The sequence below is a fragment of the Orycteropus afer genome, unplaced genomic scaffold (assembly GCF_000298275.1).
Source record: "Orycteropus afer afer isolate SDZICR_OR568_19922 unplaced genomic scaffold, OryAfe1.0 scaffold00245, whole genome shotgun sequence".
NCBI lineage: Eukaryota > Metazoa > Chordata > Mammalia > Tubulidentata > Orycteropodidae > Orycteropus > Orycteropus afer.
Genome location: NW_006921832.1, coordinates 4,972,064 through 4,989,654, shown reverse-complemented (window position 1 = coordinate 4,989,654; position 17,591 = coordinate 4,972,064). Strand labels below are relative to the sequence as shown.

Here is a 17,591-nt window from a genome sequence, read left to right as displayed (position 1 = left end):
TCCTACTTTGGTAAGTAATGACTGGGGTCTTAAAAGCTTGAAAGCGGCCATTGAGATGCAACAATTGGTGTATCCTCCTCCAGAGCAAAGAAGAATGGAAAAAAACAAAGATGCATGGAAACAGTTAGTCCAAGGGACTAGTGGACCATGCCAACTTCAGCATACATGACCATAAGACCAGAAGAACTAGGTGGTGCCTGGCTACTATTGTCAACCACTCAGAAAGGGATCATTGTAGGAGATCCTGGATAGAGTGGGGGAAAATGTGGAACAAAACTCAAAATCATAAAAAAGAACAGGCTTGCTGATCTTACAGAGACTGGTGAAACCCCTGAGACCATGGCCCCTAGTTAGCCTGGAACTGAATTCACTCCTGTGGCTTGTAGCCAAACAGTAGACAGGCATATAAGGTGAATATACATAAGATAGATACACTTCTTGGAACAATCATGGGAGATCAGAGGGTAGTATTTGCATAGGAAGGTAGCTTGGAGGGCAGGAATGCATAGGAAAGAAGAACATAGGGAAAAGGTAATCACAGGACAGAAGTGGGAAGAGAACTTTTACATTATGAGTATTACAATCAATGTGATGAAACAAAATGTGTATGAACTGCTACATGGAAAATAAATTTGCTCTGTAAACTTTCACCCAAATTGTAATTAAAAAAAAAGTTCTGATATATGAATGTTTTTTCCTACTGAAAGGCATATTATTTGGCTTATATTGTTTGTATTGCTTATTGCTTAACATTTGATGATGTTGTTGTTATGTGCCCTCAAGTTGGACCCGGCTCATAGTGACCCCTCCTTTGGTTTCCGAGGTGGTATCACTATGGAAGTATATTGCCCATCCTTCCTACCAAGGAGTGGCTGGTGGGTTTGAACCAGCCACCCTCTGGTTAGCAGTCAAGTGCCTTAGGCACTACACAACCAGAGCTCCTTAACATTTGATAATGACTCCTAATTCTTAAACTATATTTTCACTCTCAGCAGTTCACCTTTTTCTGTTCTTTCTGTTCTGTTAGATAGCTAACACTCTTGGAACAAATATACTTAAATTTGTAGTAATCATGTCTCTCTGTATAGGGACTACTACTCACTACACCCCGCAATTAATCTCTTTCATTAGATAAAAGTTTGTTTTTTCATAATTGAATTGCCTTTCATTGAGAAATGTGTGTACAGATACACCCACACAAAGTAAAGTGAGTTATACCAAGGATGGGATGATTTAAAGTCTTAGTTTTCTTAAGATAATTAATGGGCACATTTCTCTTTGATGAAAAGATTAACAGAGCTTCCTTTTACAGGTGTATTATCTGTTCCTTCAGATTATTGAAACTCTTTGTGCAAGTAGTGACTGATGTCAAGTAGGAAAGAGTACTTAACATAATTTTGAATTTCCTTTATCCTTCAGTCATTTGGCTTATTGAAGATTTCTTTGTTTAATTGTCTTTTGATTACAGGATGTTAGTAATTGTTGATAAATTACTTACTTGTATTGGAGTTCCAAGTCATAGATATCAAAAACAGGGAGTCGTACACAGTTATTAATATCAGAAATATCTGAATGAAAAATGTTAAGCCTAATTTAAATTAACATTTATTATGAGCAGGAAGATAATAAATTTGGAAGTTATGATGACTCACTATGAACATTAATCAGTGAAATTTTTAATGTTTGGAATAGAGCTTAAAAATGAACTGGTTTCTAAAGGAACACACAGTATTTTTACAGTATATCTAAATGAGTATTTTTCACTGGAAGAGGTGAATTATTAGTAGACCCTGTAGAGGTAACTTTGAAGAGTTTATAGGCTTTCAAAAAACGGATATTGTTTTTCTTTTTGTTTTATATATATTGTGGTGGTGGTGTTAGGTGCCATCGAGTCATTTCTGACTCATAGTGATCCTTTGTACAAGAGAACAAACATTGCTTGGCCCTGTACCATTCTCACAATTGTTGCTATGCTTGGGCACATTGTTGGAACCACTGTATCAGTCCATCTCATTGAGGATCTTTTTAGGGTTATTTAATAAATAATACAAGGTAATATCTGTGCTAGCATAAAATCCACTGCCTTTTGCTTAAGCTTATTTTAATATATCTTTGTTATTTAATTATATATTGCTTGGTGTAATGTAATATTGACTTTTGTACTGTATTTTTATGCAAATAACACATATTATACTTTTTTGCTAACTACACAATCCCCTTGTGTGTTAATTTCCCTTGCATACATGTGTGTTATTTACATGGGTGTGCTATATGCAAAAAGTATAATAAGCATATTTTTCTATTCACTTTTTCCTGTTTTGTTTTAAATTCCCTATTGTCTGGTTTTTTTTTGTTTTGTTTTGTTTTTTTGTTTAAAGAATTTTGGGTCAAGAACTTGCGAGGGAAAGAAAGTACTTTTTATTTCTCTGCTTTCTTGCTTTACAAAACATTTGAACTGTCTATGGCAAGTACCTTGTTCCAATTGATTTCTACATGGAAACCATCTAAAAATTATTAGACTTAGCATGGTTGCTAGAAGTCACCAAGTCTAATTTTCATTTCACTTGTTAATTAGAATGAATTCACAAATAGTTAATAAAGAGAATAGTTAACAAAAAAGAGCTTTCATTTTAGTATTTTCCAATCTTTATTTATTTATTTATTTATTTATTTTAAATAGAGAAGAAGTACGTGCACCAATTCCTCAAAAGCAGGAAATATTGGTGGAGCCAGAACCTTTGTTTGGTGGTAAGTTCACTTTTTTTTCCTTAGCTTTATTTGACTTTATTATTGACTATAAGATTTTAATAAAACTATCTCAGGATGTGATAGAGAGTCAGTTGTTATCTTTTATATTTCAATTCTCTTAGGAAAGTTACATAACTAGCTCTTTGCAAGGAGTGAACCAGATTGAAAAAATTGATATTTATTTCAGAAGGCAAAAAGGAGGAAAGTTAGCAAAAAGAACTATTGCCTTATAATGAAAACAAATCTGTCTTTAGATAAAAGACTCAGATTATTTTTCATTTTCTAGATACCTATTTAACTGCCATATCCTTACTGTCTTGGTACACTTTGCCATTCCTCTTTCTTAATTTGTGGAAATACTATTTCTCTTTTGAACAGAGGTGACAGTAACCCCTAATTTACACCAAGAATTGTATATCAATCTGGATAAATAGATAAAATGGTGGCAAATGGAGCGTTTAATCAGATTTAAAGGAAATTTATGCTTTCAGTTTAGTAAGCACTTCTATCTCTTTTTTAGAGAACTAAGTATTTTAGACATTAATGCATTTATAAAAAATTAGAAGATAGATTTTTAATCTGGTTGAGCAAACAAATGTTGTCATTGTTGTTAGGTATTGTTCATTTGGTTCCAATTCATAGTGATCCTTTGTACAACAGAACAAAACATTGCCCAGTCTCTTGCTATCCTCTTGCTATGCTTGAGTCCAACGTTGCAGCTACTGTGTCAGTCAATCTTGTTGAGGGTCTGCCTGTTTTTTGCTGACATCTGCTTACCAAGCATGATACTCTTTTCCAGGAAATGGTCCCTTCTGACGACATGACCAAAGTAGGTGATACAAAATCTGACCATTCTTACTTCTGAGGAACATTTCAGCTGTACTTCTAGGACAGATTTGTTTGTTTTTCTGGCAGTCCATGGTATTTTCAGTATTCTTCACCATTACCACAATTCATAAGCATCAATTCTTCTTTGGTCTTCCTTATTTGTTGTCTGGCTTTTGCATGCATATGAAGTGATTGAAAATACCATGGCTTGGATTAGGTGCACCTTAGTCTTCAAAGTGACACCTTTGCTTTTTGTCACTTTAAAGAAGTCTTTTGCAGCGAATCTGCCAAGTGCAATATGACATTTGATTTCTTGACTGCTGCTTCCATGGGTTTGATTGTGGAGCCAAGTAAAATGAAATCCTTAACAACCTAAATCTTTTCTCCATTTATCATGATGTTGCTTATTGGTCCAGTTGTGAGGATTTTTGTTTTTTTTATGTTGAAGTGTAATCCATATTAAAGGCAGTAGTCTTCAGTCTTCATCAGTAAGTGCTTCAAGTCATCTTCACTTTCAGCAAGCAAGGTTGTGTCATCTGCATTTCGCAGGTTTTGTTAAAGAGTCTTCCTCCAATCCTTATGCCATGTTCTTCATATAGTCCTCCTTCTTGGATTATTTACTCAGTGTATAGATTGAGTAAGTATGTAAAGGATGCACCCTTGATGCATACCCTTGTTGATTTTAAATCACACAGCATCTCCTTGTTCTGTTTGAACAACAGCCTCTTGGTCTATGTACAGATTCCTTATGAGCATAATTAAGTGTTCTGGAATTCTCCTTCTTCTTTATGTTATCCATAATTTGTTGTGATCCACACAGTCAGATGCCTTTGCATAGTTAATAAAACATAGGTAAATATCTTTCAGGTGTTCTTTGCTTTCAGCCAAGATCCATCTGACATCAGCAGTGATAACCCTCATTCCATATCCTCTTCTGAATCCAGTTTTGAGTTTCTGGCAGTTTCCTGTCAATGTACCACTTTAACCATTTTTAAATTATCTTCAGCAAGATTTTACTTGCCTGTGATATTAATGATATTGTTTGATGATTTCCACAATCTGTTGCATCATCTTTCTCTCTTTCTCTGGAATGGGCATAAATATCACTCTCTTCCAATTGATTGGCCAGGTAGCTGTCTTTCATATTTCTTGACATAAACAAGTAAGCGTCTCCAGTGCTGCATCTGTTTGTTGAAACATCTCAATGGGTGTTCCATCAATTCCTGTAGCCTTGTTTTTCACCAATTCCTTCAGTGCAACTTAGACTTCTTCATTTCATTACCATTGGTTCTTGATCATCATGCTACCTCCTGAAATGGTTAAATGTTGACCAATTCTTTCTGGTACAGTGACTGTATAATCCTTCCATCTTCTTCTTCTTCTTTTTTTTTTTTTTCCCTTCCACCTACTTTTGATGCTTTCTGCATTGTTCAATATTTTGCCTGTTGTTGTTATGTGCCATCAAGTCGACCCCAACTCATAAATAGAATACTTCAGTATTGCAATTCAAGGCAATACTGAATTTTTTCTTCAGCTGTTTCAGCTTGAGAAATGCCAAGCAGATTCTTCCCTTTTGGGTTTCTAACTCCATGTCTTTGCACATTTCATTATAATGCTTTAGCTTTTATTTTGAGCAGCTATTTGAAATCTTCTGTTCAACTCTTTTATTTCATTTCTTCCATTCACTTTAGCTACTCTCTGTTCAAGAGCTAGTTTCAGAGTCTCTTCTAACATCCATTTTGTTGTTTTTCCTTTTCTTTCTTTTTTTTTTCCTTTTCTATCTTTTTAATGACCTTTTGCTTTCTTCAAATATGATGTTCTCATCCTACAACTTGTCTGGTCTTTGGTGATTGGTGTTCATTGTGTTGAATCTGTACTTCATTCAGATGGTCTCTTAATTCAGGTAGGATATACTCAAGGTCGTATTTCGGCTCTTGTGCACTTGTTTTAATTTTCTTTAGCTTCAATTTGAATTTGCATATGTGCAATTGATGTTCTGTTCCACAGTCAGCTCATAGCTTTGTTTTGACTGATGATACTGAGCTTCTCCATTGCCTCTTTCCACAGATGTAGTTGATTTGATTCCTGTTTATTCCATCTGGGGAGGTCTCTGTTTATCGGTACCATCTATGTTGTTGAAAAAAGGTGTTTGCAATGAATAAGTCATTGGTCTGGTGAAATTCTGTCCTGTGATCTCAGGCTCATTTCTGTCACCAAGGCCGTATTTTCCAACTACGGAAGCTGCTGCTTTGTTTCCAACTTTCGCATTCCAGTCAACACTGTTTATCAATACATCTTAATTGTATGTTTGGTCAATTTCAGACTGCAGTAGTTGGTAAAATGTTCAATTTCTTCATCTTTGGCTTTAGTGGTTGGTGCATAAATTTGCACAATAGTACTAGTAACTGGTCTTCTTTGTAGGTGGATGGATATTATTCTATCAACATGCTAAAAGGGCAAGGGGGCCACATCTCCTGACTTCCTCTAATCCCACAAGAGGAAGACAGTATCACTGTCATTAACCCAAGGCCTATTACTGCAAGACCAGACATGCTGCCTCCCTCCAGCCCTTTCATCAACCGTTCCTCCCAAAGCACCCACCACCTCTCTCCTGGGTCCGATAATTCACTGCAGTGGCCACACAGAATTCAGAGATTACGGGGTTTATTAAGGAAGCACCAGGCTACAATTCAAGTTCAGGAAAAACACTCAGTCTCTCTCCCAGCCCACAGACTCTCTCCTAACAGTCTCTCACAGTCTCTCTCCCAACAGTGAGTGTCCCTCGGTGTCTCACTCAGCAATATGTGTCTCTTGCGTCTCTCTCCCAGGAGCGCATGTCTCTTTCAGCAGCACATCTTCCTCAACCAGCAGTCGGAGAGAGACCTCTTCTGCCTTTTTTAGGAGGCCTCCTTTTGAGCCTGGCAGAGTGGCCAAACTAACCAATCATAGCATTAGAATTCTAAGCAGCTGAGAGAGAGCAGGAACCTCCCAGAACATTGCTTTGTGTTGCGCCCAACAGAAATACCCCAGGTGGATAACTTTTACAATCAGGAGCTCCTCAGTTGCTCACAGCAAATTCCACCACAGAGTTGACAAAGACTTAAGGCTAGAAAAGCCACACTGAGTAATTTACTACACCACATAACGACAGCATTGCACTTCAGGATACATCTTGAAATACTCTTTTTGACGACGAATGCGACACTGTTCCTTTTTAATTTGTCATTCCTGGCATGGTGGACCATGTTATTGTCTAATTAAAAAGGGCCAATACCATTCCATTTCAGCTCACTAATGCCTAGGACATAGATATTTATGTGTTCCATTTCATTTTTGACAACTTCAATTTTCCTGGATTCATACTTCGTGAATCCCATGTTCCAATTATTAATGAATGTGTGCCTTTTTTTTTTTTTCCCTTCCCATTTTGAGTTGTGCCACACCAGTAAATGGAAGTCCCAAAAGCTTTACTCCATCCGTATCATTAAGGTCAACTCAACTTTGAGGAGGCAGCTCTTCCCCAGTCATATTTTGAGTGCTTATCAACTGAGAAGCTCATCTTCTAGGACTATATCAGACAGTGTTTCACTGCTATTCATAATGTTTTCCAGTAATATATCAGATAGTGTTTCACTGCTATTCATAAGGTAAACAAAGAGGTGTATATTATACATATTGAGCACAGTAACACAAAGAAGTAGTTTTGACTGTTGAGAATAAGAGACTTATAAAAAAAATTTTTAGGTAAATTGGAATAGACAGGAAATAAGTTAAAAGAAAAAGATGAAGAAAATTAAATAAATCATCTCTCTGGATTTGAAAGAGTACCTTCACTCACTGTCATTGAATCAATTCTAACTCATAGTTAACCCTCTTGGGTTTCCAAGGCTATAAATCTTTACAGAAGCAGACTGCCTCATCTTTCTTCCACGGAGCAACTTGTGGGTTCAAAGCACTGACTTTTTGGTTAGCATGCTTTAACCACTATACCACCATAGCTTCTTGAAAGAATACCTTAGATCTTTAGGCAGCTTTGGAGTATTACTATAACATGAAATAAAAGAATATCCCCTGTATATTCAGAAATACATAAAGTGGGTAGAAGAAAACTAAAATCTGAATATGGAAATTTTATGTGTTTTCTGGACGTTTGAGTTCAATCATTGTGCTGTTAATATACCAGAAGTAATGAAACATTTTCATGATTTTTTTTCATATAAATGTTATGAATAGATTTTGGAGCTGGGGAGTAATGTCCTTGTAAGTTTTATATTCTCTTTATTTTAAGCAATAAGACAAGATCTTTGAATGGGGAAAACTTTAGGAAATGGATTCTGAGCTATCTTGCTTTTGAACAAAGCCACAAAAGAGTTCCATTTGAAACCCAACTTTCTTTCAGTTCTGGATTGACTTATATTAAGGAGTAGAATGAGAATATCTTTATACATTTGGGAAGCCAGTCGTAACTTTCACTGTTAGACCTTATTGTAACTTGCAAAAAGTTTTTCGAGAACGATTTTCTTCTTACATCAGTGTTGATTTAAAGCAACAGTTTGTGTGGACTGGGGTCCCTGATACCCTTTCGGGGGTCTGTAAAGTCAAATTATTTTCCTGATAACATTAAGATGTTCTTTACCTTTTTCACTGTATAGGCATTTACACTAAGGGTTCATAAGTAATAGTGATTCAAACTGCTGACATTTTAGTTGAAACAGAGCAGTGATACCCAGCAGTACTAATGGTTATTGAATTCTTCAGTGCCACACACTCATAATTCTAGAGAGGAGGGCAGTTTTATTGAATAATATTCCTAATGAAGTAATATAATTGTTTATCTTATTAAATCTTGATCCGTGAATATGTATCTTTGTAACATTATGTCTGTGCAATAATATATAGAATATATATAAAGCACTTTTGCTTAATGAAGTATGTTGGCTAGCTTAAGGAAAAGCACTTGTGCAGTTTGATTTATGAGCTGAGTTAGCTGCATTTTTCATGAAACAGTATTTTACTTGAAAGATTGCTAACAAACTATAGTTATTTAAACTTGGGCTTTTGGCAGCATTTTGTTGGAAATGAGCAAAGTGAGTCTGTTACTTCAAGTCATGCAGCTGGTAGTATTTATTGCCAGTAATAAAAAGAAGTGAGCTTCAAGCAAAAATTAGAATTTTAGAAAATTTATATCCATAATTGTTAGTGTAATTGCTTTTCAATACTTAAAGACTTTCTGGTGAGATTGGTGGTGACATTAATAGATATTATTTTTTTTTGTTGATGTTGTATGATTAAAAGGTCAGTGTTGAAGATATTTGCATAACCCAGTGAACAAATATTTTTAAATGACTAATCATGATACTACAAAATTATGCATAGGTAAAAGATGCATTCAGAGTTCAAAATACATTGTATTAAATATCTATGGTTTTGTAACAGATTGCCCCCAAACTTGGCAACCTAAAACAAACATTTGTCATCTTAGTTTCTGTGGATCAGGAATCCATGGTGGCTTAGGTAAGTGCCTTTGACTCAGAGTCTTTCAGAAGGGTACAGTCAGTGTGTCCAACAGTCTCAGAGCTTGACTGGGAAAGGAACTGCTTCCATGCTCACTCATCTGATTGTTGCCAGAGACAGCAGCCTCTTACCATGTAGCAAATGAGAGAGTCAGAAAGGGTAGCTGGAAATGTAACATCATCTTAGAAGTAATATCTGTTCCATCACTTCTGCCACATTTTATTCAATATATTAAATCCTGTCCGTACATTTCATACACAGAATATGAATATAGAATATAATGATCACTGAAGGTATTTTAGAGACTGCCTGCCACATAGACCAGGAAGTTTTAATGGAACAGAATATGGAAAGTTAATTGATAAGGTTTCAGATTCCATATTACAACTAACCTTTAAGAAATGATCACTTGTTGAGTTTTGGTGTACTATAAAAGAACATTATCCACAGGTATCTGAAAAAAGTATTAAAATACTCCTTTCTCCAACTACATATGACTGTGAAGCTGATTTTTAATTATCTTCATACACTTCAGCTAACAAAATAGTAGCAGATCTGAGAAACCAAGTATCTTCTCTTAAGCCAAATATTAAAGAAATTTGTAAAAGAATGCTAATCTTCTGAAAAAAAAATTTTCCCCCACTTGTTCTTCTCCTATTCTATTTGAAGCTCCTTTTGAATCTCTTCTACTTTTTGTAGCTTATCCTCTTTGGCCTTAGTGAACACCATGCTTGTTATTTGGACAATAAAATGAGAATACAGAAGACTATGTTAGCAGGTAGCAAGTGGTTTGGAAGAGCCTGAGAACCACATATTGAAGAGGCAGGCAGTAGAAATGGTCCTAGGGCTAAAGGTGTTGTAGCCTGAGGGAGAGGGTCTTGGTTTGACTTAAGATGCATGCAGATGTTATTGTACTGTCCAGTTGATTCCAACTCACAGTGACCCCATTTACCACGGAACAAAACATTGCTTAGCCCTGCACCATCTTTGCAATCACTGCTGTCCTTGAGCCCATTGTTGCAGCCACTGTGTCAATCTATCTTGTTGAGGGTCTTCCCTCAAATTAGGGGTTAAACAAATAGGAACTGGTTATGAGCTCCAAAACTAAAAGGATAGAGGCTAGCAGTGGAGGAAGTTAGTGAGGATATCCAGGAGATGAATTAAAGAGGGGGAAGGGAATTGAAATAAGTAGAGTATTGATCGGCCTGCAGTTCAAAAGTTGAAGAAAAGTGCCTTTAATATGCTACCTCCCTATAATATTACTCTTTCCTAAGCAGCTATTCTGTTTTGTCCTAAGATATCCTATTTTTCTTTTTTTAAATATTATTTAATATTTTATAATGAATATTAACAGTGCTTTCTTTTTTTTTTTTAGGAATATTAATAACTTTTAAAGGACCTAAATGAACATTAAACAAAAAAAAACAAACTCACTGCCGTCAAGTTGGTCCTGACTCATAGCAACCCCTCCTTGGGTTTCCGAGGCAGTGTTTCTACAGAAGTAGATTGCCCAGTCTTCCTTCCGAAAATGAACATTAATAGCTTTTAAACAACCTAAATACAGTAACACATAAATCTCTGTTTGTTTCATCATGGGTTTTCAATATTTGTTGAATTTTAAAGATTCCTTGGTTCTGTGGCGTTTTGTCTGTTTTATAGTGAAATATGCACAAGAACACATAAAATATTTTACCAATCTCTATGTGTATGCTTCAGTGACATTGATTATATTGTACAACCATTTTCTCTTTTGCCTAATTATCCCCCGCTTCCATTAACGTACCTTTAATACACTCTAAGCAAAAGCTCCTTCTTTCCTCCTCCCTCCAAACCCTGGAAACCACTAATTACTTTTGGTTTTTAAATAAGTGATATGCAGTATTTGGCCTTTTGTACCCTTATTTCTCTTTATGGCTGGATAATATTCCATACCAGGTTTTGCTTACACATTTCAGTTGATGGTCATTTCATTTGTTTCCACTTTTTGACTATTGTAAATAATACTGCAGTGAACATTGTACACATCTGTTTGCAGTGCTGTTTTCAGGCCTTTTGGATAAATACCTAAGAATGCAATTACTGGTTCTTAAGGTAGTTCTGTGTTCAACTTTTTGAGGAACTGCAAAACTATTTTCTACAGAGGCTATACCAACTTACAATTCCACTAGCAATGGATGAGGCTTCCTTTTTCTCCACAGCCTCTTTGACCTGGTGTTATTTCTTATTTTGATCATTGCCATTCTAATGGGGGTGAGATGGTTATCTCATTATGGTGTTATTGATTGGTAACTCCCTAATGGCTCATGTCACCACTCAACTCTCAGTTTGTCGTACTGTGGTGGTTTATGTGTTACTTTGATACTAGAAGTTATGCTACTGGTATTTCAAATAATAACAGGGTCACCCTTCGTGGCCCAGTTTCAACAGAGCTTCCAGATTAAGCCAGCCTGGGAAGAACTTGGTGGTACACTTCTACAAAAAATTACTATCCAGTGAAAACCTAATGGATAGCAGCAAAACATTGTCTGATATATTGTTGGAACATGATCCCCTCAGGTTGGGAGGCACTCAAAATATGACTGGGGAAGAGCTGCTTCCTTAAAATTGAGTTGAACTTGATAATGTGGATGGAGAATAGCTTTTGGGACCTTCATTTGCTGATGGGTCATGACTCAGAATGAGAAGAAACAGCTGTAAATATCCATTAATAATTAGAAGGTGGGATGTATGAAGTATGAATCTAAGAAATTTGAAAGTCATCAAAAATGAAATGAAATACATAAAGATATCCTAAGCACTAGTGAGCTGAAATGAACTGATACTGGCTATTTTGATTTATACAATCCTATGGAGCTCTGGTAGTATAGTGCCTAAGGCACTTGACCGCTAACCAGAAGGCTGGCGGTTCAAACCCACCAGCTACTCGTTGGAAGGAAGACTGGGCAATCTGCTTCCATAGAGATACGGCCTCGGAAACCAAGGAGAGGTCGCTATGAGTAGTAATCAACTGGACAGCAGTGAGGTTTTTTTTTTTTTTTTGGTTTTTTCAAAGAAGACCAGTTAATACAATGATTTGTGGACCAAATACTAATGCCAAAGATGAAGAAGTTGAAGATTTTTACCAACTTCTGCAGGCTGAAATTGATTAAACATTCAATCAAGATCCATTGATAGTTACTGGTGATTGGAATGTAAAAGTTGGAAATGAAGTCTTGGTAGCTGGAAAATATAGCTTTGGTGGATTGAAATAGTGCTGGAGATCGCATGATAGAATTTTGCAAGACCAATGATTTATTCATTGCAAATACACATTTTTTCAACAACATGCATGATAACCTCTTGTTGTGTCATTTTGGATGGGATATATATGAATTATATTGACTACATCTGTGGAAATAGATGATGGAGAAGCTTAGTATCACCAGTCAGAAGAAGGCCTGGGGTTGAATGTGGAACAGACCATCAGTTGCTTATACGCAAGTTCAAATTGAAGCTGAAGAAAATTTAAACAAGTCTGTGAGAGCCAAAGTACAACCTTGAGTATATCTCATCTGAATTTAGAGACCATTTCATGAATAGATTTGATGCATTGAACACTAATGACCAAAGACTAGGTGAATTGTGGGATGACATCAAGAATATGATACATGAAAAAAGCAAGAGGTCATTAAAAAGAGAAGGAAGAAAGAAAAGACTAAAATGGATGTCAGAAGAGACTCTGAAACTTTTTCTTGAAAGTAGAGCAGCTAAAGCAAAAAGAAGAAATGATGAAGAGAACATTTCAAAAGGCTGCTCGAGAAGACAAAGGATTACTATGAAATACACAAAGAGCTAGAGTTATAAAACCAAAAGGGGAGAACATAGTCCACATTTCTCAAGCTGAAAGAGCTGAGGAAAAAAATCAAGCTTCAAGTCACAGTTTTGAAGCATTCTGTGGGCAAAATATTGAACAATGCAGGTAGCGTCAAAAGAAGATGGAAGGACACAGAGAAGAACCCAAGAGCTACAGACAACAAAGATAAACCCTTTACATATACAATACTGTGTTGTCAGTGATAACAAATATTAATCTACAGGTAAATAGATAGGTAGACAGGCTGAATGATCAGATATGTCTAGGCAAAAGGGAATATACCCATGACCATATGTAAGGTTGGCAGACGATATTTCTACATACATATTTGTATGTGCTGTAAGAATATATATTATATAATAATATAGATAATAGAACTAACAAGGGACAGAGTTATAATAGCTTCTTGGTTAAAGGAGTGAGTAGTTGGACCTGTGGTCTTAGGACCATGTCCGCAGGGGATATCAAGCTCAATTGGCATAATATACTACACAAAAACATTGTTTTATATCCTACTTTGGTGAGTAGCAACTGGGATCTTAAAAGCTTGTGAGTGGCCATCTAGATGCAACAATTGATCTCTCCTCATTCAGAGCAAAGAAGAATGAGGAAACCAAAGCCACATGGAAAGAATTAGTCCAAGGGGCTGGTAGACCATGTGATCCAAAGCCTATATGACCATGAGACCAGAAGAACTAGATGATGCCTGGCTACCACTGTCAGCCACTCATAAAGAGATCGATGCTGGAGATTCTGGATAGAGTGGGAGAACAAAAGATCAGGTTTACTGGTCTGTAGAGCCTGGTGAGACCCCCGAGACTATGGCCCCAAGTTACCCTTCAGGTCTGGAACTGAACGCAGTCTTGTGGCTTCCAGCCAAACAGTAGACAGCTGTATAGGGTGACCATTTACATCAGGTAGAGTCATGGGAGAACAGAAGGGCATTGTTTGTACAGGAATATAGCTTGGGGGTAGGAATGCATAGGAAAGAAGGACACAGGGAAGAAGTAACTACAGGGAAGAAGTGGGAAGAGAGCCGTTACATTGTGGGGAATTATTGTCAGTGTCATGAAACAAAATGTGTATGAGCTGCTGTATGGAAAATAAATTTGCTATGTAAACTTTTATGCAAAAAGAAGGTGGAAGGAATACACAGAGTACCAAAAATAATTGGTCAGCATTCAGCCACTTCAGAAGGTAGCATATGATCAAGAATTGATGGTACTGAAGGAAGAGGTCCAAGCTGCCCTGAAGGCATTGACAAAAAACAAGCCTACAGGAATTGATGAAATACCAATTGAGGTGTTTGAACAAATGTATACAACTCTGGAAGTGCTCATTTGTCTGTGCCAAGAAATTTGTAGGACAGCTATCTGGCCTACTGAATGGAGGATATCCATTTGTGTGCCCATTCCAAAGAAAGGTGATCAAAAATTTTCAAATTATATCATTAATATCACATAAGTAAAGTTTTCCTGAAAATAATCCAAAATGATTGCAGCAGTACATCTACTGAGAACTGCTAGAAATTCAACCTGGATTCAGAAGAGAATGTGAAATGAGGGCTGTCGTTGCTCATCAGATGGATCTTGGCTGTAAGCAAAGAATACCAGAAAGATAATTAACTGTGTTTTATTGATTATACAAAGACATTTGACTGTGTGTATCATAACAAATTATGGATAACATTTTGAATTCCAGACCACTCATATGTGCTCATGAGGAACCTGTACAAAGACCAAGAGGTAGTCGTTCAAACAAAACAAGGTTATACTATGTGGTTTAAAATCAGGAAAGATGTGCATCAGGGTTGTGTCTTATTTCACCATACTTAATCAAGCTGTATGCTGAGCAAGTAATCTGAGTAGTTGGATGTATGAAAGAGAACAGGGCATCAGGACTGGAGGAAGAATTATTAACAGCCTGTGTTACGCAGATGACACAACCTTACATGCTGAAAGCAAAGAGGACTTCCAGCACTTGCTGATGAAGATCAAAGACTAAAGTGTTCCCTGTGGATTACACCTCAACATAAAGAAAACAAAAATCCTCACAACTGGACCAGTAAGCTACATCATGGTAAATGGAGAAAAGATTGAAGATGTCAAGGATTTCTTTTGACTTACATCCACAATCAGTGGCCATGGAAGCAGCAGTTAAGGAATCAAACAATGTAACAATATATTGCATTGAGTAAATCTGCTGCAAAAGAGCACTTTAAAGTGTTAAAAAGTAAAAACATCACTTTGAAGATTGGAGTGTGCCTGACCTAAGCCCTAGGATTTTCACTTTCTTCATACATATGCAAAAGCTGGACAGTGGAATAAGAAAGACTGAAGAAGAATTGATGTGCTTGAATTACGGTGTTGGTGAAGAATATTGCTTGTACCATGGACTGCCAGAACAGCTAACAAATCTGTATTGGGAAAAGTAATAGTCAAAATGCTCCTTAGGAGAAAGGATGGTAAGTAAGACTTTGTTTCAGGTGCTTTGGACATGCTATCAGCAGAGACCAGTCCCTGGAGAAGGGCATCATGCTTGGTAAAGAATAGGAAGACCCTGAATGAGATGGGTTGGCATAGTCGCTGCAACAGTGGATTCAAACATAGCAAGGATTGTGGACAGGACCAGCCAGTGTTTTGTTCTTTTGTACAGAGGGTAGCTGTGAGTTGGAGCATAACAAGAAAAAACAGCTGCAATGTTGCCGAACAAGAACAATAGCAGCGGCTAATGATGGGATTCCTAATGACACAGTGGTTGAAGTGCTTAGCTGCTCACTGAAAGATTGGTGGTTCAAACCCACCAGCTACTCCACAAAAGAAAGATGTGACAGTTTGCTTCTAAAGATTACAGCCTTGGAAATCCTATGGGGCATTTCTGTCATGCCCTATAGTTTCGCTATGAGTTGGAGTCTACTCCATAGCAGTGGGTTTGGTGTTTTTGTTTTTGTAATGGCTAATGATTTTGAGCATCTTTTCATGTGTTTTTGGTCATTTGCATATTCTCTTCAGTGGTATGTTTTTAGATCCTTCACCCATTTTTTGGGTGACCTTTGTTCTCAATGATTTTCTCCTTTTCTGTATGCTGTCTTTTCACTTTTTAAATAAAATCTTTTGATGCACAGAAATACTTAATTTTTTTGAGGTCCCATTTTATCTCTATTGTCTTTTGCTGCTCATGTGTTTGTTGTTGTATCTGATAACCCATCACAAAAACTTAGATTGTACATAATTGTCCCTATATTTTCTTTTATGAATTTTATGGTTTTTAGCTTTCTAGTTAAGGTTCTCGATCCATTTTGAATTGTTTTCTGTGTATGGTGTAAGGGTTCTGGTTCATCTTCTGCTTGTGAATATCCAATTTTCCCAGCACCATTTATTGAAGTGACTCTCCCTTTCTCATTGGATGAATTTAGCACCCATGTTGAAAATTAGTTGACCATATATGTATTGATTTATTTTGGGGCTCTGAATTCAGTTCCAGTGTTCCACATTTCTTGTATTGTACTAGTAACAGGCTGTTTTAATTATTGTAGTTTTGTAGTATGTTTTGAAGTCAGGGTATCTGAGTCGTCCTACTTTATTGTTCTTCTTTAATGTTAGTTTAGCTATTCAGTAGCCTTTACCCTTCCATATATAGTTTTTTCTTTTTTTTTTTTTTTCAATTGAGATTTGGATGAAAGTATACAGAGGAAATTCACGTTTCATACAGCAGTTCACATACACTTTGCCTTAAGACATTGACTACAATTTACCCCACTGCAACAGCTCCCCTCCCACTTCCTCCCAGTAGTTACCTCTTCCCTCTGTCCATCCCTCCATGCACTCCTGCCCCCTGAGCTGTCTCCCTGTGCATAAACAGCCCTTCTTTCTTCCATGATTGTTCTCTCCAGGGAGTGTATCTACTTCTGGTAAATGTTCAACTCATATGCCTGTCTTTTGTTTGGCTGGAAGCCACGGGTATGGGTTCAATTCCAGACCTGAAGGGCAGCTAGGAGCTATAGTCTCAGTGGTTCCACCAGGCTCTATCAGACTAGCAAGCCTGGTCTCCCTCCCAACCCCGAAATGATTTTGAGTTTTGTTCCACATTGTTCTCCCTCTCTGTCCAGGATCTCCAACATAGATCCCCCTCCGAGTGATTGACAGTGGTAGCCAGGCACCATCTAGTTCTTCTGGTCTCATAGTCATACCTTCCATATAAATTCGAGAATTGGCTTTTCCATCTCTGTAAAGAGGTCTGTTGGGATTTTGATGGGTATTGTATGGAATTTCTAGATTGTTTTGGGTAGTATTGACATCTTTATTAAGCCTCTGATCCACAAACACAGAATGTTCTTCCATTTATTTAAGTTTTTGATTTCCTTTTAATGAGCTCTGGAGGTGTAGTGAGTGGATAAGTCATTTGGCTGCTAACCATAAGGCCAGTGGTTCAAATCTACCAGCTGCTCCTTTGGAGGAAGATGAGACAATCTACTTCTATAAAGATTTATAGTGTTGGAAACTCAGTGGAGGTCTCTATGAGTCAGAATTTTTTTATTCTTTTAGATGCTAGTGTAAATGGTAATATTTCCTTAATTTCCTTTTCCTCTTACAGATTTCTGATATATAGGTAACTTATTTTCTTAATTGTCATGTTTAAAAAATATTAG

The 17,591-nt window shown here is 36.8% G+C and overlaps 1 protein-coding gene across 1 annotated transcript in view; it reads left to right on the top strand.

Annotated features, from left to right (window-relative positions):
- The window catches only part of UBXN7 (UBX domain protein 7), a 123,702-nt gene that overhangs the window by 46,907 nt on the left and 59,204 nt on the right, over positions 1 to 17,591 (top strand). Inside the window, exon 3 of the mRNA XM_007949410.1 lies at positions 2,681 to 2,748. Within this exon, the coding sequence (XP_007947601.1) occupies positions 2,681 to 2,748 (68 nt within the window). The remainder of the gene's footprint in view (positions 1 to 2,680; positions 2,749 to 17,591) is intronic.